The sequence below is a fragment of the Hesperophylax consimilis genome, chromosome 10 (assembly GCF_061612785.1).
Source record: "Hesperophylax consimilis isolate HC1 chromosome 10, BYU_Hcon_1.0, whole genome shotgun sequence".
Taxonomy (NCBI): Eukaryota; Metazoa; Arthropoda; class Insecta; order Trichoptera; family Limnephilidae; genus Hesperophylax; species Hesperophylax consimilis.
The window spans coordinates 26753543-26777327 of record NC_142845.1 but is presented as its reverse complement, the minus strand read 5'-3'; the positions used below and the strand labels follow the sequence as shown (position 1 = coordinate 26777327).

Genomic DNA, 23785 nt, shown 5'->3' with positions numbered 1-23785 from the left:
TAAATACCTACTGAAATCATATTTTTATGGAACGTTGTTTTATTTCAAATAAAGAGCTACATGATTTGTACATAGAACCGTCACTATGTCAATGATCATTCTTTTTTCAAACTTTCTTCAGGCAGGAAAAAGTCCAAATATACACGACGATTTCACATTGTTTTGTATAAATAATCTTTACTGAACCATTAAAATGGCCACCATCTTAAAACGGAAACGGAGCGTACAAAACAAATTTACAGACAGACGAAATGCAAAACGGTTGAGTTTAAACAACATCCAACCATCTAAGCTAAAGGATCCCAATACTCTATTCGTCCTGCAGATTTAACGAACTGCCTTGACTCTGCGTATATTATCAATCGGGTAGGAATGACATTTATTTCGTATATTAACTGCTCTAATGTTATCCAATTTCAAAGAAATGCGTATATGTTCACGTGTGTATGCGTGATTGTCACCAAAATTTGATAAAATGCATTGCTGTCGACAACAAGTCTTTTTGCTAATTTTCAGCCCGATCGGATATCGGGAAGTGGGTTAGTTACCATTTCCAAGATTTGCATTAATTTATTCACGAAAACAAAAGTGAAATTGAAATGGATGTATTTAAAAAGGGAGCCATTAACCATTATTAGTATGAAACCGCACACGAAAGTGTCGCCAACATCGTTCACAAAATAGTACTGCAAATCGCACTTCCCTTTCTTACAACTACACACCAAATGCTTAACTTTCATTAGATCCGCCGCTTTGATAGTCCGTGCATTCTGGTCGTAGATCTGCTACAGCTGGCACGCTTCCATTGTTTCCACTATCTATGGCTTCTACAGACCTAAAGTATTTTATTTTCCTCAAATATGTGTATACAAAACCCTTCTAGCACTTAGACTTGTGTTTATGGTTCCAGGATGACGAGAAGAAGTCCAAGAGGAAGGCGGGAAGCCCCCCAGCTCCACAGCCCGAGGAACTGGCCAGGGTGCCCGACCCTTCAGACGCCAGCTTAAATGGTGAGCGCTATTCCTGAATCTCACAGTGGATTTCACCAATCAAACTGAGTGAATGCTAAATTAAGATTTGACCGTTTTGAAATTGTTTGCGGTCATCCTTCGTAATTTTGTACTTAACTAACTAAGTAACTTAGCGTTCGCTCAGATTCAGTTAGTGAGAGCGATCGATAATGTATATTCTTATTGCTGAGCAGAAAATCTCCAGATTTTAAATAAAACTTCCCTTTTAATCAATTTTAATAAGAGAGAGAGTTAGGTAGATTTGAAAGATTATTCACTCTAATGAATGAACGTCAGATTCGTGTATCTTCTTTGTTCCATTTTTTGCACACAAGAAATCAAGATTAGGCAGAAATCAATTTAGACTTACTGTTGAATTTTGGGTTTTTGAACAAAATGACAATAATCTCAATGGTTGCTGACATGTCAAAATCAGTCGAAGAAAAGATGTCTGTCTACTGTCGAACTATTGATCGAGGACTTAATTCCAGTAGGAGATACATAAACTATTATTAGGAGCTGGCAAATTTAGAATTCGAAAGGCAGCGCTGAGTAAATCTAGGGGATTTCTACGAGGTTTTAAGATCAGTATCGTGGAATCCGGGCGGTTTGTTTGGGATGGTGGGAAAATAGCAACCGTAAATGGCGCAAACGCCGTTTGCAGTTGCTTCTATTGCAATTCGTGGCTCAGCTCGCACTTCGGTACGCAAATATATACGAATCTGAGGCCGCATTTGAAGTTTCAAAATATCAGATTTTTATTGCATTACGTATTTTTTTTTTGTTCTTTTGTGTTGATACTTTAATATACGTATATAATTGGAATTTAGTTACTAATCAATGTTACCTAATCCATGAAAAATAACACTTTTGTTACAACTCCTATTCCTAATGGCGTATCGACGCTAAACATGAGTGAGTTGGGTAAATTATAACACTTTTGTAAAAGTAATAAAATATTCAATTCTGTCAAACTAAATAGTGTAATAAAATATTCAATTCTGGAAACAAGACAATCGAAAAAGTAGTCAGAAGTTTAAAAAATAGTCAATCGCCGGGGAGAGATAAAATTAGAATGTCTGACATTAAAAAACACTTTAATATCTTAGGACCTATTTTAACTCTATTAATTAATATGATTTTATCGGAGGCAATTATACCCGAAGATCTCAAATGTAGCATAATCCGACCCATCTACAAAGGTGGTAAACACAGTGAAATTGAAAACTATAGACCGATCAGTATTTTACCTGCAATTGAAAAGATCCTAGAAAAAATATATATCTGTAAAACTAATAAAGTACCTTGAAAATTTTTCTATTATTGATACCCATCAATATGGTTTCCAAAAAAAAAGCACAGATCTACAACTTCAAGAATTTTCAAATAAAATTAATAATGATCTTAACAAAAGAAAACATGTACTTGTATTATTTATTGATAATTCAAAGGCTTTTGATACGATTGATCATAGTAAATTACTTAAAACTCTAGAAACAATTGGAATTACAAGAAACCTACATAAATTATTTGTTAACTACTTTCAAAATAGAAAGATTTGTGTAAAAATTTTTGGTCATTTTAGCAAAAAAAAAAAATTGTTTTCGCAGGCGTACCACAAGGGTCCGTACTAGGCCCTACCTTGTATATAATATATGTTACTGCAATGAAATATATTTTTTCTCATATAAAACATTATGTTTATGCTGACGACACTGCATTAGTTATTTCACATGAGAATTTATTAATAGCGAGTACTTTACTGTAAATTGACTTTGTCACTCTTCAAAAATGGTCACATGATGTAGGTTTAATAATCAATGCTAAAAAAACTAAGCTTATGCACATCAGATCTCCTCATAATAACATCCCCATAACTCCTAAAATTATTTCTTATGATTTTAATTGCTTCCATAACTTTGTAATACAACCATGCTCATGTAAAAATATTGAACTTGTTTCAAAATACGTATATCTAGGCTTAACAATTGATTGTAATTTTAAATGGGATATACATATACAAAAAGTCTGCACACGGCTTAGAGCTATAGTGAGCAAACTTTATAGATTGAAGTTTTTTGTTCCACCAAATACCCTTAGAATAGTATACCTGTCATTGGCGGAATCCCTAATAAGATATGGAATAACTTCATGGGGACATTCAACAAAAACAAATCTTCTTTCAGTCCAAAATGTAAAATATTCTTTGGTAAAATTATTATTAAACAGAACTAAATACGAACAAAGAAATGACGTACCAAAGTCATTACTATACAATTCTGTAAATTTATTATCTGTTCGTGCTATATTTTGGCTTAAAATTGCGAGTCAGCATACATCTCAATCTGAAAATAATAAAATAGTGACACATGTTCATAATACAAGACTAATTGCAAACGATGGACTTGTAGTTCCCAGATACCTGAATAAATACGGTCAAAGAACTCTAGAATACCTCGTTCCAATAATTTACAACATGTTACCAAACTCATTAAAAAGCTGTGAATTGACTCACAGAAGGAAATGTATGTTAAAAAAATGGTTATGTGAAAGAATTTTTTTGTACTAATGTAATTATTTGTATATTTTATGTACTTGTTAAAATTGTATATGTATTTAAAAAGTAATTGTTAAAAGAACCCGTTGACAAACTGATATCAATCAGTTTAACGGGACTCAATAGTAAAAAAATGTATTTTGAAAGTTAATAAATGAAAAAAAAAAGACCAAACTTTTGTTTACCCGATTTGGAATTTGTAGTTTAACGCAGCCAGCAATTTGCGCGCTATTGTAAAAAGGAGTCGTAATTTGTAATCAGATTTTATTTTCGAGGACTGAATGATATTACAATGCGAGTTGCCTGTATACTGTTAGATTTATTTATTGAAAAATCACAGAAAGGGAGACAGTCACGCCACCTCCCGCGCTCTGTGAACTTGGTTTGTTCACTTTTCCCTAATTTGTTGGTCTATTCATTTGAATTATATATATAAATACGTATAAAACTCGTATTTAACATAAATGTTGATTTTTTTTACTACGTATAATAACCGACCCTTTATTTTGTTATCATCTTCATGTAAGTGTCGCATCTCCAACTAAGCAAGAAATTTTTTAATCCATATCGCTGAGCAAGCACGGGGCTCTCATCTCTCAGCCGTCGCGTCGGCTTAGCGCACACCGGAGTATGAAATCCGCTCAGAGTAGCAAATATTAATCTGAGATCTTCCATATAGGTGTGGGATGCATTGTGTACATACAGCTTCACAGCGCGTGGGATCCCTTATAATCCGAGATGTAGAGATTTCATATACGTAGTTGGTAACAATGTATTGTGCAATAACCAGCAGGGGTGGATTTAAAGTTTTTCCCATCATATTAGATCATACGGAGGGTTAAGAACAGGTTAATATAAAACGTTACATATAATCACACGCAAGCGTACTACGTATACTGCAGTATGTATAGTATATGTACTGTCCGACCCCCGGATTAGGGACGTATTACTATGGTTTTAAAATGGAGATCGCGGACTATGTTAAAAATCTGGTTGATTTTTGACATCGATTTGATCGGTCGCGCAATAGAAAATGTAAAAAAGCAGTTATACCCATTAGCAGCACTATCAGAGGAATATTTTAAATCGAAATATCGATTTACCAAAGCAAATATGGAAAGCATAATCAAATTTATCAAATTACGAAGCAATTCAAAGCAGACCGGGTCAATGACATCGCAAATATCATCTGAATAAACGTTAAGTTAGCAATTAAACGCGAAATGTAAAAATGATAGTGTTTTTGAGGATTGAAACAAAGTGGTGCCAGTCTAAAAAAAATTTAATATTTTAACCAGAGCAGTATACGGCCCTCGTCAGCGTATTGCTATACCAGCGCTGCAGCGGCGTATTATGGAATCTTTATATGTAAGACTGTTTGAATTCATATCCATATTTTTTTGGTTTTTGTTTTTTTTGACTGGCAGAGGAAGGTAGGAAACTAGACTGAATGCTGTAGAAATGAGATCCCTGATGCGTATGTGTGGTAAATCCGTGATAATACGTGGAGGTCCGCAAATAATACAAGGCTGATGTAAGCGTAAAATTAAGAAAGCGCACAAATTAAAGAATAACTTTGTTTTAAACCACTTTATTACATTTATAGACGTCGACCGGTTTCGGTTGAACTCAACCTTCATCAGGACAGTACAAATATAAACTAAAATATAATACAGAGGAAGATTATTAGGTAAACAATAAAGAAAGAGAAAGTATATAAATGTGAGGGAGACAGCATCAGGGCAGCGGAGTAGGTAGTGGGGTCGGGGAGGGGTAGGGATTACCCAGGGAGAAAGGAAACATCTTTAAAATAGGGCTTTTAGTGAGTTCTATCTGTTTGTTTAAAATTGGGTTATTATTTTTATTTTTACTTGCTTTTGAGATTTCCAATGATTCTAGATTATTGAGACGTATTCCTATTTTATTTTTATGTAGTATTTGAACTCCTGTCGTTCTATTAAATGTATGATTAGTGTTAATTAGGTGTTCGGCGAATTCTGAAAAACCGGTATTTTTTAAACACCTGACATGTTCTTTTACTCGAATATTTACATTACGCGCGGTTTTACCAATATATATTGCCGGGCAATCGTTGCAATTAAGTTTGTAGATCCCAGAGTGGCTAAACGTATCTTCTTTATCTTTACAATTATTTAAAAATTTGGCTAAGTTATTATTAGTATAGAAGGCCGGCCTAATTTCTGATGGAAGTTTAGATGTGCAAAGGGAAGAGAATTTACTTATGAACAAAATTCTACGCCATTGGGTAGTTAAATTATTATTATTAATAGTTGGTAGAGCATTATATAGAAATTTATTTGTTGCGATTCGGCGAAGTTTTTTTGAAAGGATTTTATCAATAAGATCAGAGTGATAACCGTTGTTATTAGCTATTTGTTTTATTGTAAGGAGTTCGTTAGAAAAATTATTATTAGATAATGGGATGGTGACTAGCCGGTGGATCATGCTGTGAAAGGAGGAATGTTTATGTGAGATAGGGTGGTTGGAGGTGTTATGGATTACGGTGTCCGTAAATGTAGGTTTTCTAAAAATGTTGAAGTTAATTCTATTTTTAACGATAGACAAAGAAAGATCTAGAAAGTTTAAGCTGGAATTTATGCCCATCTCTAATGTGAACTGGATTTGTGAGTGGAAGGAATTAAGGAGTGTCAGGAAAGTGTTTAACTGGCGCTCTGTGCCCGTCCAAATACAAAAAATGTCATCCACATAACGTTTCCACAAGCGAATATTTTTTAATAATGGGGATTTACATGCAAATATTTTATTTTCTATATTATCCATAAAGATATCAGCTAGTACAGGGCTAGTAGGAGCGCCCATTGGTAGACCAGATCGTTGTTGGAAAACAACATCATTAAATTTAAAGTAATTTTGGTTTAAACACAGGTTAAAAAGGCGAGTAAGATCGTTAGAGAAGTCATTAGGTAAATTGGAACTATTTAGTAAGTTAGCTATTAAAGATTTACATTCTATTATAGGTATATTAGGGAACAAATTGACAACATCAAAAGAAATAAGTTTAGAATTAGCTGGGAGTACTAGATCCTTCAAATCGTTCACTAGTTCCATACAGTTCTTAATTGTGTATGTGGGGAAAAACACATTGGCATTATTGAATACATTGGTTACAAATGAGGCTAATTTAAAAGTAGGGGAATTACAGCAGGAAACAACGGGTCTAATGGGGCTATTGTGTTTATGAATTTTTAGGAATCCATATAGTCTAGGTATTTTAGGATTTTTAGTCTGAAATTTAACTTGATCATATGATGAATCCACGAATATTGGGTTTTTACAGTCTTTTAAAGCATTTTTCACATTTTGTTGGAATTTATTAGTGGGGTCAGAAGGCAATATTTCAAAAGCATCATTATTTAAAAAATCTTCAATTTTGCAGTTATATTCTGCTCTGGGCATAATTATTACAGTATTGCCTTTATCTGCCCTTGTTATCACTAGGTTATCATTCTTTAACTTATTTCGAACAGCTCTTGCGTGGAGGGTTTCCGAATTAAAAGAAGGGAGATTTGTGGGTATCAATTCCTTTAGCCTTTCTGCACTTTTGTATAGGAATGTACTTGGAGCCTTATGTAGCGTGGTTTCAACATCTATTGCAACATTTTCAATGGCGTCATTATAGTCACGTTTGGTATAGTGAAGGTTGTATTTCAATCCCTTTGCCAAGAGAGACATCTCCTGTGGGTGAAACTGTGTGGACGAAAGATCTTTCTTTGTCTATCGTTAAAAATAGAATTAACTTCAACATTTTTAGAAAACCTACATTTACGGACACCGTAATCCATAACACCTCCAACCACCCTATCTCACATAAACATTCCTCCTTTCACAGCATGATCCACCGGCTAGTCACCATCCCATTATCTAATAATAATTTTTCTAACGAACTCCTTACAATAAAACAAATAGCTAATAACAACGGTTATCACTCTGATCTTATTGATAAAATCCTTTCAAAAAAACTTCGCCGAATCGCAACAAATAAATTTCTATATAATGCTCTACCAACTATTAATAATAATAATTTAACTACCCAATGGCGTAGAATTTTGTTCATAAGTAAATTCTCTTCCCTTTGCACATCTAAACTTCCATCAGAAATTAGGCCGGCCTTCTATACTAATAATAACTTAGCCAAATTTTTAAATAATTGTAAAGATAAAGAAGATACGTTTAGCCACTCTGGGATCTACAAACTTAATTGCAACGATTGCCCGGCAATATATATTGGTAAAACCGCGCGTAATGTAAATATTCGAGTAAAAGAACATGTCAGGTGTTTAAACAATACCGGTTTTTCAGAATTCGCCGAACACCTAATTAACACTAATCATACATTTAATAGAACGACAGGAGTTCAAATACTACATAAAAATAAAATAGGAATACGTCTCAATAATCTAGAATCATTGGAAATCTCAAGAGCAAGTAAAAATAAAAATAATTACCCAATTTTAAACAAACAGATAGAACTCACTAAAAGCCCTATTTTAAAGATGTTTCCTTTCTCCCTGGGTAATCCCTACCCCTCCCCGACCCCACTACCTACTCCGCTGCCCTGATGCTCTCTCCCTCACATTTATATACTTTCTCTTTCTTTATTGTTTACCTAATAATCTTCCTCTGTATTATATTTTAGTTTATATTTGTACTGTCCTGATGAAGGTTGAGTTCAACCGAAACCGGTCGACGTCTATAAATGTAATAAAGTGGTTTAAAACAAAGTTATTCTTTAATTTGTGTAATAATGTCAAGCCACAAAGTGTTTGCTTCCTTCGATAAATTAAGAAAGCGAGTCAGAATAATATAAAAGTATGTATGAGACGATGTATGAATGTGAATGAGGCAAGGAGTGTGTGCCAAGACCGAGTTGTTTTTCGGTCCGACCTCTCTGCCTACCCCTGCGGCGAAACAGCGTAATGGTTACTTAGTTACTCTAAATTATGAATGAAGTTATTAATGAAGAATGGTAGGTTCTCTCAGTATTACCTTTTTGAAAGTCCTTCTTGAAATGGCAAAAGCCGGTTTAATGAACAGATTTGAATAGCAAGGAACTCCTCTACCATTCTCTTCAATTACATCCTCCCCTACCCCCTTCCAGTCTTACAAAATACCCCATTGGGGAATTTATAGCCCCGCTGGCCCCGTCGGGAGCAATTGGGACGGTTGTGCGGTTTTTACATAAAATTAAACGAAAATAGCATTTAAATAATAATGTACAAGCAGTCACCACGCGCGCATTCTGTAGTCACAATATTTTTCCCGTATGGTATCCCCAACGAAAGCAGCGTTCTACGTACCTTCTGAGCGGAGTTTTGACCGGCCGCCATTCACTGCTGGGAACTGGTTCGGCTAGCTGATTCGCCTATATATCTTCTGACTTAGTGTCGTGTTAATAATGTTACAATAAATTCAATAAACAATAGATTCCGTGAAACATAACCACCTTTACTTCATTCAACATGACACCCCAATAGTATGCGAGAACGATGAGGTAAGCGTCTATCTCAGCATACTATATTGATCCAATCAGAATGATCAATAGGTAATATATTTATTTATTAAAAAAATAGTATAGCACAATTAAATAAGCCGCTCATCTTACTAGGGAATTCTTGAGTCGAAATTTGGAGATTTATAATAATAATAGTAAATGGAAAAATTAATATATAAACTATGATTTTTTAAATCTTCACACACTTCTTTCCTAAAAAAATGGAAACAGAATTTTTTAAGTGTACGGTCCTGCTGCTGAGAGCTCTGTTAGAACTTATATTTGTTACTTGCGTCGTATATTCTTACAGATAGGGAGAGATTATATTGAAGCAGTCAACGATGTGCCTTTCCATATTTCGTATGTAATTTTAACTTAGTTTTTGATGATAATTGGCGCTGTGTCAGTGCACAATTCTAAAAATCTGATTTCGAAGTTACTTAGTTGTAGTATTTACCCTGCGGTATTTATATCAAATGAAGGCCTGGCATTTTGAATAATTCATCAGATTTACAAAGTACCTTAATCTTATAATTCGGGCCAGCTTCTCAGTCTGGAACCCTACTCCCGCACACTCAGGTTACCGCCGTGTTAAATTCGCCCCTGCAAGTATACATATTTATGACCGTGATGTGAAACGTACAGCATGAGAAGAAGCTGTAATTCATAAATCCTTACCAAGAACTTTCAGGGAATTACAGCATAACTTTGGCCCTGATCTGTACCAACATTTCTGACAGTTGTGGGAAATGGGATTCCACGAAGTTTCTCAAACTTATTTGACATACCGCAACTATAAAAATAGTCTTTTTGAACTTGTACTAGGCAACTTTTCGCCTGTTAGTTAAAAAAACGTAAAGATCAAGTGTAGCTAAAAGTCCATCTTATGAATATAGCTTGGCATCGTAGTTTTTTTACCTCCACCGTGAACGAATTACTAATAACTACGAAGTTTTATTTGACTTTGAGCAGAGGTGATATTTGTACAGCATTCAAATTATGTCTAAGTATTTACCTTATCTACAGGAACAATGTATTGAGAACAAAGTACAGGGTTTTTCAATAAGAGGTGTTATTTTGATATTCAATCGTAAAAGATCAATGGTTTCGTTACTTGTGTGGCAAGTAGCGTCATCTTGTTGAAATTAAACGTTGTCTCGATCAATACCATTCAATTCCGGACATAAAAAAAATCATTATCATTTCTCGATAGCGCAATCTATTCACCGTAACTGTTGCTCTACTTGCCGGACCATAAACCGCACCAAACAGTCACACGTTGAGGATAGAGAGGCTTTTCAACAATAACTCTTGGGTTTTCCGAGCCCCAGATGCGACAATTTTGCTTGTTGACGAAGGCACCGAGGTGGAAATGGGCCTCATCACTCAAGAAGATTTGATTCATTCAAGTAAATTTTAATAATTTCAATGCGTTGTTGAAGTGTGAATCGTTCAATTTTTATTAATGGCGTAGTTTCTACTTGTGTTTCTAAATGTCAAAAAATAACAGCTTCAAAAGTAACATCTACCGAAATAGTGTGCTATTCAAAATAACACCTCTTATTGGAAAACCCTGTATTATGTACTAACTATTAAGTACAAAGTATTACATTTTAAGAACAATGAATTAACTATTGTATAAAGTATTATGTACTAAATATAAAGTACTTTGTATTAATTACAAAATATTATGTACTAACTATTAAGTTCTATGAATTAAGTATTATTTACAAAGTATTAAGTACAAAGAATTAGAAGAAGTGAAGTAGGTTTAAGAGTGTGTAACCTTATAGTAAAAATAAAAATAACGCAACTCATTTTGATCATACCAAAGATAAAATTAATAATGACGTCATCACATATTATATTATTCATTTTGAAAGTAGATGTATATTATAGTCTATACTACTCCAAACCGTCTGGAGCTAGTGAGACTATGGCATTCTCAATTGAGGTATGTTGTGAGGGTGAAGTTAATGGGAAGTGAGGAGATGGTGTAGATGAAGGTGAGGAAGTACCTGACTATTCAGATCTGGTCACCAAACATGACCAAAGCCATTCTCAATTCTAAATGGTGGTCTTACACCACGGCAATACTGAGAGTATATCCACAACCATACATTTTTTTATTTGTGAAATAACACAAGTTAATCAAATAAAATTTACTTGCGCACGCCGGGATTTGAACTCGCGACCTCCAGCTTGATAGTCGAGAGCTTTAGCCTTCGACCATGAAGACTGGCAAAAATACGATAAAATACTTTAGAAAAGTAACTTCTCATATTGCTATTCCATATTGTATTAAAACTTATTTGCACACATTGTAGGTATATTTCAACCTGCATACAAACATTCAGAAAGAAATGGATATTTTTTTATTATTGGATGCATATTAAACGTGTATTTATTTTTAGGACGTATCCGAAAATAACAATACACTGCTTATTTCATTATATATATTGGCTCTTAACTATTTTTAGCTATCCTCTGATTATTTTCAGTATTGGGAAACAAAATGATTGTATTGATAAATGTTACCGTAATATTAGTTTATCCAACTAGTTAACAGATTATTAAATATTTCAATTATTTTTATAAGCAATAATTATTAGCCTGAAACACTCATCCACATTGAAAAATCTCCTGATAAAAGATACATGACGCCAACGAGACTTGAACCCGTGTCCTTTCGATTTTCGGTCGACAGCTCTGACCACTGAGCTATGGCGGCTTATCTCTTATCCGCAAAATAATTCAATATGTACTAGTGTTTCATTCAACAATTACTGCTTATTACATTTTTTCATCTGAAACAACCAACTTTATTTTATATGAGAAAGGCATTGCTAACTCTCTCACTAGATGGCGTCGAGACAAATTGTCTACATTTTTTTGGTGGAGATACTTGAACTTGTCAAATATTAATCATTATTTTTTGGTAAACTAATGTTTAAGGTTGTTGAAAAAATGTATGTTAAATGTAGTCACGAATTGCTGTGACTCAGTCTATCTGTGCAGATAGATAAATAACTACGCGTGTTGCTTCTAAGTCCAACAGATGGCGCTGTTTTTAAAAAAAAGCATATTTGTCCAAGAGATTGCGCTGTTCATAAAAATAACATGTTTATACTTGTCACGGGTAAGATCTATAAAATCTAAGTATATGAAAACACACGCGTATTCCAATGCAAAGTTGTGTCAAAATTTCAAAGCAACCGGTGAAGAACTATCGGAGATTTAAGATTTTGTACAAACGAACTCTTACACTTTTAATTATTGAAGACAATATTAGTAATTTATAAACGAATATTTGGAACAGAAAAAGATAGGTCACATCTCGGAGTCGACCCCAGGACCCTTGCCTTCCAGGGGCACCGTTCTACCAACTGAGCTTATGTGACCCTATCTCCTTCAGTCATATTTAACTGTATCATACATGTTAAATATTACAGAAGGAGATAGGGTCCCATTAGCTCAATTGGTAGAGGGTCGCCCCGGCAAGGCAAGGGTCATGGGTTCGAGTCCTAGATGTGACCTATCTTTTTCTGTTTGAAATATTCGTTTAGAAATTACTCATATTGTCTTCAATAATTAAATATTACAATTTGAGGTTTTACTCATTTAGTTATTTAAAAAAATTTAAATATTATTTTTTTATTTATATAATAGATGATAATAAATTATTACACAAGAACACTCACCATAAAACGTAACAATGAGTAATTGTAGGAGGTCAATATCATTTCATGATTATGACAATTATAGTCAATTTATATCAACATTTCAACCTTCAGAGTAAACAATTATAAATGAGTCATTGGTGATTCAGTTTGAACATTGAAAAATTATAATAGATAAAAGTCGAATTTTTATTTTTTACTAATAAATAAATAGTGAGTGTTTTATTTTCATCCTTTTTTGGAACAAATGGAGATAATGATAACCTCACTGGGATATCCCGTGGTGAGGATTACATTTACATATTATTAAAATTTAGTAGTATGGATAGCATGAAGTAGTTAGAAATATATTATTTAGTGTTTTTTCTGAAATAATTATAAATATATGTCATGGTGTTTTGTAGTGCAAATATTTTTTATTCATGGTCTCCCTATCTTTTGTATCGAGTTTTTCATTTAAGATTTAAATGTCACGTATATGGTTGTCATTTTTGAATGATAGTGGGATTTTTTTGTAGAGTTCAGTACCAACTTACCGGAATTAAATATAGTAATGTTCTAGACGTTTTACAAATATGTATATTTTCTAAATCGATAAGACTTCATTGACTTCCATTTAATATTGTGATTGAAACAGTTTTATTGTTTTTCTACAAATATACATTTCACCAACATGAAATAATTTTACAAATATATAGGTATCTTGTTATTTGGAAAGGTTAAGTTAAATTAGGTAAGATGGGTAAGGTAAGTTTGTATAAGTTAGGTTAGTTTAGGTCAAGTTGAACACCATGTTACTGGTATGTAATCGTTCACCTTAAGAGGAAGCTACAAGCCAAAAATGTGTTTATTCTTGGTATACCTTATACTGTAGGTAATAGGCATTAAATTCGCTTGAAAAACGGAGTCTAGAAGCGTTCGATTTCAAGCAAAAAACTGGTTTTTATTTATTTTGTAAATAATTTTATAAGAAATCAAAAAAGTTAATCAAGTGAAACTGTTACAGATAATCTTAGATATAGAACTGTATTTTTTTGAAGTTGTTTCCTTTACGCGTTCATACATTTCTATTGAATTTTTTTTTTTTTTTTAGTATTTTATTATTTTATTTGTATTCTACTCTAACGAAACGATAGGAAAACCTTCAATTTATCTAAAGCATATTTTTTGGTAATCATAATGTACACCAATTCGTTATATAAATATAAAAGATAAATCAAAATAGTGATTCAGCATTAAGCTTCGCCTTAACAGCTGGTCTCTAATCCTCTAGTGACCATAGTACCTACATAACATGTTAGTTTAGTTAGGTCGGAAACAACATTAAAAACACGATTAAACATATTAATTTCAGATGTGTGTTTGTAACTCCGGTTCAATGAACTCTAGATTTACTTTGAATTCAAACCTCATTTTAAAAAATGTAACTGTTGTTCGAACCAAAATCTAGATAAGCTATAAATACAATATTTGAACAAATTATTCTTGGAATTATAGTAAAATTTAAAGTTCAGCACTGAAATAAAGTTATTAGTAGTTGAAAATAAATATTGAATGTGGATATATCTTCCCGCGGCTCTCATTAGCGACCTGAGTAAGAATCTCTTCAATCAGCGCTCATAACTCTGCCAGAGCTGTTGACAGCGCAAAGCACACCTGATTATCAAGCTATTCGAGGGTGATTGCCAAAATCATCGGCATTTAAGTATGTACTACGTAGTTGGCAATCAGTGAAAAATCTGTAAAATACTTGAATTGCAGCATCTAATCCGTAAACACTATCAATTATTTTAGTTTTGTATTTATGATGTGTGAAGTATAGGATTGATCAGCTAAATCAGGGGGTCGTGTCTGTCCCCAAACGTATTTGTAATCGAAGAGAGTAGATTATAGGTGTTGATGCAAATAACACAAACATAGAATTGAGTATATTGTTGCACAATTAATTTCTTTGCCTAAGAAACAGCCTTTTGAGTCGTCGACTTGCAAAACAAGCTTCGGAATTTTTCGGAAATCTGTAGATGTCACGTAATATAAAAATAATATTTCCCTTATAGTAATTATCAACACAATAAGGAAGTTGAGTCCATTTTTTTTATTTTTTTTTATCAATGTTCGCATTCAAACTTAAATACTGGTATTTTTTTTTTTTTTTTAAGTTTGTTTTCATAATATTAATTCTGAAAGTTTAAATTTTATTAAGCCCGCCAAAACGAGCGGAATCCGAGCGGTAAGAGGCGGGGTGTGGTGTGACGTCATTCGAACCGTGAAAACCACGTCGCTTAAGCATTTTGTATGGAAAATTTTTTAATTCTTCAACAAGGAATTCCAGTAAATTTTTTACCAATGTTAACCGTCTATGAGAATTGATGTTATTAATAAAAAAGAAAATTGATTAAGATTTCATAGTTAAATTAATATTTTAAGTTAGAATATTTGCTTTTCCCGCCCGTTACGGTACTTGTACGGTATTGCCGTCGCTACTTGTTGACGTTCCCCGCGCGAATTCAGGACCACCGCGCAGAAAAGTAAAGACCAAAAGTAAAATAACGGTTTACAGCCCAGTTCACTGTGAGACTTTTCTGGGCGGCCGGCGGCCTGAAGTGTATCACATGCTATGTGACATGTATAATAATAAAAACTTCTAAGTTATGCAATAAACAACATATTATTATAAAGCACTATACGAATATGTATCTTTAGAAATCCATTTCATATAATAATAACAACAAATACGTACATATATTTGACAAATCCAAATAAACCTTTGGCCTATACACCTCTCTCATCTAAACCGACCATCTCTCATGTAATAGAAAGAGATGCACCATAGGTGATCCGTTGTACGTACAAGTCACGACACATGTGACAGTCTATTGCTATTGAATGCTTTTTCAAGAAAGTTTAACTAATTCTAAGAATAATAATATAGAAATATATTTATATATTTAGAATCGATATTTTTTGATCTACATGAACATATTTTTTATAAGTCAAAATATTTTTCACTCAACTTCCTTATTATAGATTATTCTTTTAAAATTAATAAATTATTTACTTCAATCACTTTTTGTGGATGTATATGAATCAGCAGATATTTCCGGAGCGGGTTATGCAAGTCAGCAACTCTTTTGTCTTGCTTACGTCTATCAATTGGGTATTTTTAGCGAGAAAGGGAAATTGATTATACACGATCATCTAATTTGAATACTTGATAACTTGTTGGGTCAATAACTACAGTTGTTTCAAAAGTGTGTGTTTTTGTTATAGAAAAAAAACTTATCATTTTCACTGGAATTTTCATTTCTGAAGTCGAATATTAAATGCTGTATACAAGCAATGCACCATTATGAAAATTGGGTCTTAACTTAACATTGGTTATCTTACACTTCTTTTTCTTTTTTATGTGAATACCGCACAAATTCTCAAATTGCTCAGACGTGTGGGAGCTATTAGGACTCTTATGCGGTATTCACATAAAAAAAGGCAAACTCGTGCAATTCGCTCTTCTCAGAAAAATTACTTCTACGGCACACTAAACCAATAAAGGTGCAATTTTAATATTATTTTCAAGTGAACCATTCTCTCTTGTGTTGTTCTTAGCAGCCTTCCCATCCCCCGCGAATCTAATTCCCCAGTAATAATCAAATTCCGCTTCAGTTCCACGTGTAAGCAACTTTTCAAAGACGTTATTACACAATTATTGAAAAGAGAATTTTCTGTGGATTCTGTTTTCGATTTGATTACTACTGCAAGAGAAATATTAACACATTTCTTAACACACTTTGATCGGGTTATTTTTTCGCCGGCTGACCGCTGAAAACGGGCGAAAATAAAGGTCCCGCGCGAATTTGTTTAATTTGTTTTAAATCGCTATATCTTCGAAAATAATGGAAATATTTCAATAAAATTTTCTACATACTAATTCAGCATACCCAAGCTATAAAATTTCTAGCCGAAAACCAAGTATTATTTTTAATGCAACATAATAAATCGAAAACAAAGTCATTGTTGAGTCATTAGGGCTAAATTTTTTAAGTATAAACTAGGTTTCAATTTTATAAAATTACAAATTATTATATTTTCACCAAGCCCAAATCATTATAAAAACAAAAACAATTGCGACTTCTCTAGTATCGTCAGAGTAACACATTATTACCCATTGAAATACCACGTGTGCAATTGCTCCTCGCACGGTACAGCGGACCAAAACCATCGGAACGTGCTAATAATATTGGTTATTTTTTCAAATGAAATTTAAAATAATCACTTACGGTAGAATGCTTCTCGTATTGCTCACGTAATATTGTTTATTGTTTTTCACCATACACAATTAGGTTTTAGTTTCTAACCACTTTTATGTAATCAGTTTCAGTTCACGTCTAAAAATTGTTCATCTAATATTTGGATACAGTGTGATACTTAGTGAAACATTCCCCCCTATGAAGAGGGACGTCGCAAAATTGACACATATAACTCGTCAGACCTTTCGTTTTGTGCGCAGAACACACGCGACATTGTCTCTGGGGATATTTCTTTTTACCGCCGGTGACAATTTTTATCGCTTTATGTTTTTTTGTGTCCATTGATAATCTCCCTGGAGGATCTTTTTTCAAGACTTTCCTTTGTAATTGTGATGTGGATGGTCTCGGTTCCTCAAAATTTGCATCAGTTTCAGAAATCTCGGTCATTATCCAATATTTGGCAACATTGAGTAAAAATTGTTTATAAGTCAGTCTTTTGGTTGCATTCAAGGCCTTGTAAACTTTGTAGGAATTAAACAGAGCACAATTCAATAAATACATCACAGCTCTCTTAGTCCATTTTTTGGTTCTTCTTATTATTGAGTAATACGAAAGATACTGATCTGCACGATCAACTCCTTTCATATATTTGTTATACTCAATAATACTCTGTGGTTTCCAGATTCGTAGTTTCGTCTTCCAATCGATATTGCCGCTTTCAAGTATGATCGAAGAATGTATAGTTGAAATCATTCTGACGTCCCTCTTAGATTTCCAAATTTGCAATAACACATCATTTTTTCGACGGAAAATACTTTGGCCTGGATTGAGCTTTACGTTTTTAAGGCATTCGGGAAAACCTCGATTAATTCGCATTGTTCCGCACGTTCTTATTTTATGTTTCAACAACACTTCACTAGTTTTAACGCTATTATAGTAATTGTCCATATATACATGATGCCACAAATTTAGGTATGGATTAAGCAATGTTTCAACTGTATCTATTAGTCGCTTTCCTTGCCCACAGTATATTTCTAAATTGCAAATGTATCCCGTAGGGGCTTCACTAACCATTCGCACGAGAATACCATATCTAATTATTTTTGACGCATTGTATACTTTAAATGCTAGCCTTCCCCGCCACGGTATGATGCTTTCATCTAGAGAAAGCTCCCTTTGAGTCTTGTAAACAGAATTAAATTTTGGGATGAGATATGTCAAAACAGGTCGAATTTTTTCAAGGCGGTCGCTGGAATCGGTAATGTTTTGGTTATTTGAAAAGTGCCAAGATCTCCAAATTTGATTGAAACGATCACGGCTCATTGTTTTTGAAAATATGGGCGTCTCGATACATTGGTCTGAAGACCAATAATCTTGTCTCGTAGTTTTTTGCACTTGACCCATAAGCAGAATCAATCCTAACATTTTTTTCATATCTGGAATATTTATAGGCTTCCACTTGATGGATTTGTTCGTTTGTTTGAATCTTGATTCATTTTGAGCATGGTAACGATTGCTTTCTTCTACCATCATTTCAAACAAATCATTTCCAATAAATAGTTCTACTACTTGCATAATACTTTTGGAATCAGCTGGTGTTACGCAAACACCAGGATGACCTAAAAATGATTCGATATTTGGCGGATTGTCTATTCGAGACCACTCTTCTCCTTCTTCCTCCATATCACTTTTTTCAGAATCACTGAACTGTAATGGCATCACTGACATTCTTCTCCTACAAGAAATTTCTTCACTTTCACTAGATTCTTCACTTTCACTATCGAATTCAGGCAAATAATTACTAGAACAGGCAGATAAATTATCTGCAACGATTTCGTCATCACTTTCGTAATTTTCAGAATCCATTTTGAAAGGTTTGAAAAGGCTAATATAAATATTATCTCCTCAGAACACAACCGTACGACAATTTGCGTTTTAAAAACTGCCATGCACTTGTAAATATTTATTATGGTCCGCCTAACTGTGTTTGCCGATACCTGCTTTTGTTAGACGCGTCAGACACTCTGCGCTCGCTCGCACCTAGGAGTTGAGTGGGTGCGGAACAGAGATAGAGAGATTTGTTTCGGGTTTCATGGTCATAAAAACCCTCATTCCAAGAATTGAATTATTAGAATAACAGAATATGTTATCTAAATTACTTATTTCGTTGATCTTCAAAGCAATACCTATCAAGTGTCAGGTTTTCATAAAATATAGGTCATTTTAGTTGAAATATCGATGTACACAAAAGACTCCAAGATAAATACTAAATAAAGACTTGCATTACAATTTGATAATTATGTACGTATAGTTGGGACCTTTACAAAGAGATTGGTATATAATATTCATATAAAAACATCGGATAATTTCTTCTTTTCTGCCATTGAAATGAGGCGGGCGCAGAAGGTAGAACTACCCTTCCCGACGTTAAGCATCAATCGACCGAACGGGTAGAACTACTCTTCCCGATTAAAGTGTGTTAATAGTATTACTATAATATAACCCACGCGTCTTCTGGCATTCTCTAGGAAATGAATCAACTTCTGCCGGTAGGAACTGTTTACCTCTAGTTCCTATTTTTTTTCCCTAAATGTCTCAACTGCTCCGAACCGTCTGAAGCCAGTGAGACTATGGCATTCCCAACTGGTGTATGTTGTGAGGCTGAAGGTAGTGGGGAGGGGAAGCAGATGGGTAAGAGGAAGGTGGGGGAGTACCTGGCTATTCAGATCTTGTCACCAAACACGGGTGAAGCCATTTCAAGCAACGTCACAATACTGAATGGTCGTCTTACACCAGGACGATACTGAGAGTATCTTCCATTCTGGAACGTGCCGCAAGTATACTATATATTATTTTAAATGAATATATTGTGAAATAACACAAATTAATCGAATAAAATTTACTTGCGCACGCCAGGATTTGAACCCGCGACCTTTGGCTTACTAGTCGAGAGCCTTACCCCTCGACCACGGAGGCCGTCCCCAATAAAGATCCATTGGAAATATGTCTTCTATCTGAGAGTTTTAATACATTTAACTCGAATTATTTCGAAAGGAATTCATAAGGCACCGTAGTAAGCGTTCACAAAGAAGAATAACCTGTTGTGAAAGGGAGATATAGAAGTAAGAATGTTAGAAATAATATTTATAAAAAAACACCAATATAAAAAAAAACATTGTAAATACGAATGTTAGAGGTAATATAAAAAAAACACAAAAAAACATTGTAGATACGAATGTTAAAGGTAATATTAAAAAAAAACACTACTATAAAAAACACTGTAAATACGAATGTTAGAGGTAATATTAAAAGACACTAATATAAAAAAAATGTTAGAGATAATATTAAAAAACAATAATATAAAAAAAGCAATGTAAATACGAATTTTAGAGGTAATATTAAAAGACACTTATAATTAAGCATTTCCAATTTCCACCGATTTATAGTAAGTTTGTCTATAACTCTTAGGACCGGTTGTTTCGGAGAATTTGAACAATTCATCAAATTTCAACGTTCATTTTCGGGTTCTGTGAAAGTCCTATTCAAGTTCTGTTATTATAATATCATTGTAGGCTAGTTGCTTGACAAAACTGAAATAAAAACAGAACTTGAAAATTTTTTTCACAGAACTTGAAAATGAACGTAGAAATTTGATGAATTGTTCAAATTCTCCGAAACAACCCGTCCTTAAAGTCTTTAATTTCCAAAAAACATTACAAGATAATATGTATAGATTTTTTTTGACGAAACGTAAAGCGAGTATATTAAATTCCTTCGATAGAAAAAAATCACAAAAGAAGATGCAAAAATTATTAAAAACACGTTTTGTTATTTTATTTAATATGTTATAGGCATGAAAAAAATCGCAGTGTTTCTTTAAATGCAACTAAAGTATTTTTCAAGAGATTTTTGCTCTATTTCAAACTAGTCGTGGTTTATTAAATATTTTCACCATCTTCGCTTAATTATTATCGTTTTTTAATATTAGCGCGCTCCCTCTAACATTCGTAATTACATATCTCCCTTTCAAACCAAATTTGAATGCATACTACGGGTTCTTAAGAGAGGCGTAAGCGACAGTCGTAATAATATTTAATAAAACACGTGTTATTTAAATTGTAGCAAAAATCTTTCGACTTCTGAGTTAAATAGTGTTTAAAAAAACACAGAATTTTTTCGTACATTTGGCGTATTAAATAACAGAACCAGATGTGTTTTGTATAATTTTTGCAGCATACTATGCAATTTTTTCTACCGAGGGAATTTCACATAATTACTTTTCAACTCGGAAAATATATAGAAATTATTTAAAAAAATAACATATATTTTTGAATATTTTAAAAATCATTCTTCAAGGGAAGTATATTGTATGTCGATAGAAATTCGGAAAGCGAGTACCCAACTAACTTTTTATTTCCCTTAATTCAAAAAGTTCACGCAGTTGAAGATTTAGAGTCAAATTATTCCTCTCCAAGAAAATGCCACATTTGTCCGATTTACGGGCTTATAAAATAAAAAAAAACAGATCAACGAACTTTGACCTTAAACAAATATACCTTTGTTCAAACAGTCACAAAATATTGTAAAAAATATATCTGAAACTAAAGAATTTTCTTAATATTGACAAAGTTTTATTTTTCTATGAATAGAAGAAAGAAATTAAAATCCGCGAAATAAATCTCTCAGTATCGAAAATAATTTTGAAGGTAACATATTTACTAGGCAAACCGATTTAATAAAGCTCCAGCCTAAAGATATTAGAAGAACGAGATATGCTATGTTGGCCGCCGGACCGTAGCCGGAGTACTACCTAATTAGGGTACTTTGAACGGTATCGGGACGTGTACGCACAGAAATCTGTTCTATGTATTAGTGCGGATACCTTAGCGGAAGCGAAAGTGTGCAGTAGTATTGGTGAACAAAACCGGCGACACTCGGCAAAACAATTCCACTCAGTACGAACTGCGCATAGCACATCTCGTTCTTCTAATATCTTTGCTCCAGCCTGAAGCTGAATAAATATTCAATTTCATTCTTCTTTCTGAACCGACTTATGTTGACGTTTCATAAAAAACACATCGTGAACTCTGAGAAAAAACATATAAATGTCTCTTTACCAAATGGAAAACAAATAATATTAAGATGTCAAAATGAAAAAAAGTTGGTTTGTGTTTGTGTTTCGCGTGTGCTGAGTAGAATAAATATCCCTGTGTTCATCCCATCAAAGAATACGACGAAAAGATTCTCGGATTGGTGATTTTATTTTTAACACAAATAGTGCAATAGATGTATTTTTGTTTATTTTTTGTGAAACAATAAACAATGAAAACAGTTAATCCAATTAAAATTCACACAATTTGCAATTGATAAGATTACATTGAATACATCTTTCACACAATTTGGAATTAATAACATTACATTAAATACATCTTTCACACAATTTGCAATTAATAACATTAAATTAAATACATCTTTCACACAATTTGCAATTAATAACATTACATTAAATACATCTTTCACACAATTTGAAATTAATAACATTACATTAAATACATCTTTCACACAATTTGAAATTAATAACATTACATTAAATACATTAGCTGAGACGCAGTTTCGTGTTACAAAACATAATTATTGCAATCTTGAAGTCACTGAAGATTAAGAGAAAAATGTCTATATCCGAAGACAGTGTAGTCATTCGAAGGCATATTGATCATGTCTACCTCAGAAGAGAGGTGGTTTATCGTTTAAGAGTGTAGTCATTCGAAGGCACGATCATGTCTACCTCAGAAGCGAGGAGGTTTATCGTTTAAGAGTGTAGTCATTCGAAGGCACGATCATGTCTACCTCAGAAGCGAGGAGGTTTATCGTTTAAGAGTGTAGTCATTCGAAGGCACGATCATGTCTACCTCAGAAGAGAGGTGGTTTATCGTTTAAGAGTGTAGTCATACGAAGGCACGATCATGTCTACCTCAGAAGAGAGGTGGTTTATCGTTTAAGAGTGTAGTTATAATCTACCTCAGCGGGATTCTGGGAGAAACTTCCTCTAAAAGATAAACAAAAGTTTTTCATTTAGAATCCGTACAAAATATTTGAGTAATAATGGTGAACGAATGTTGATTTACTTACGCCCGGTTTCTTACCCAAGATAAGGAGCTAACTGATCTGATAAAGAAATCGTGAATGATCAATGCACCCGCCTAGAACCTTACACTCCGGACTAGAGATTAAATCGAGTAATTCCAGCTCGAAAATCTAGTGAATTTACCATTATGATCCTCAATGGACAGTTTGAAGGTAATCAGAATCATAAATATTATTGGCTGTCCGTTTGAATGCCTAGTAAGTTAATTAAAGTCAGCCAGCCATTAATTGGGACACTCTTCACATACAACAATACCAATAAGGCTTTTAATATATTACTATAGAACACACACTCGATTTTCTGGTTTGATTTAACCGGGAATCCGATAAAAAATCGGAACGTTTATCGATAAAAAGAAGACATAAAACATTATTTTCCGTTAATAATAATTAGGTAGATGAACTAATTGCAAAAGAATTGATAATGGAATTATAACCGTTTTTTAAAGCATATGGACATGTTTCCGTACCAGATTAAATCTAGCTATACACAATATTATTTATTTCCGTACCAATTCCTATAGGGAAACCATTTCGGGAATCGTATTAAACAAAAATCTTTACACTTTTAATATCTTGTCGGTCGCTTATTGATAAGACGTATTACCATTTTTGAG

At 33.4% G+C, this 23785-nt stretch overlaps 1 protein-coding gene across 7 annotated transcripts in view; it reads left to right on the top strand.

Annotated features, from left to right (window-relative positions):
- Positions 1-23785, top strand: part of Eip63F-1 (Ecdysone-induced protein 63F 1) — a 207746-nt gene that overhangs the window by 84246 nt on the left and 99715 nt on the right. For all 7 annotated transcript variants that reach the window (XM_089636778.1, XM_089636780.1, XM_089636779.1 and 4 more), the window contains one exon: positions 911-1010. In XM_089636778.1, coding sequence (XP_089492904.1) covers positions 911-1010 — 100 coding nt within the window. The remainder of the gene's footprint in view (positions 1-910; positions 1011-23785) is intronic.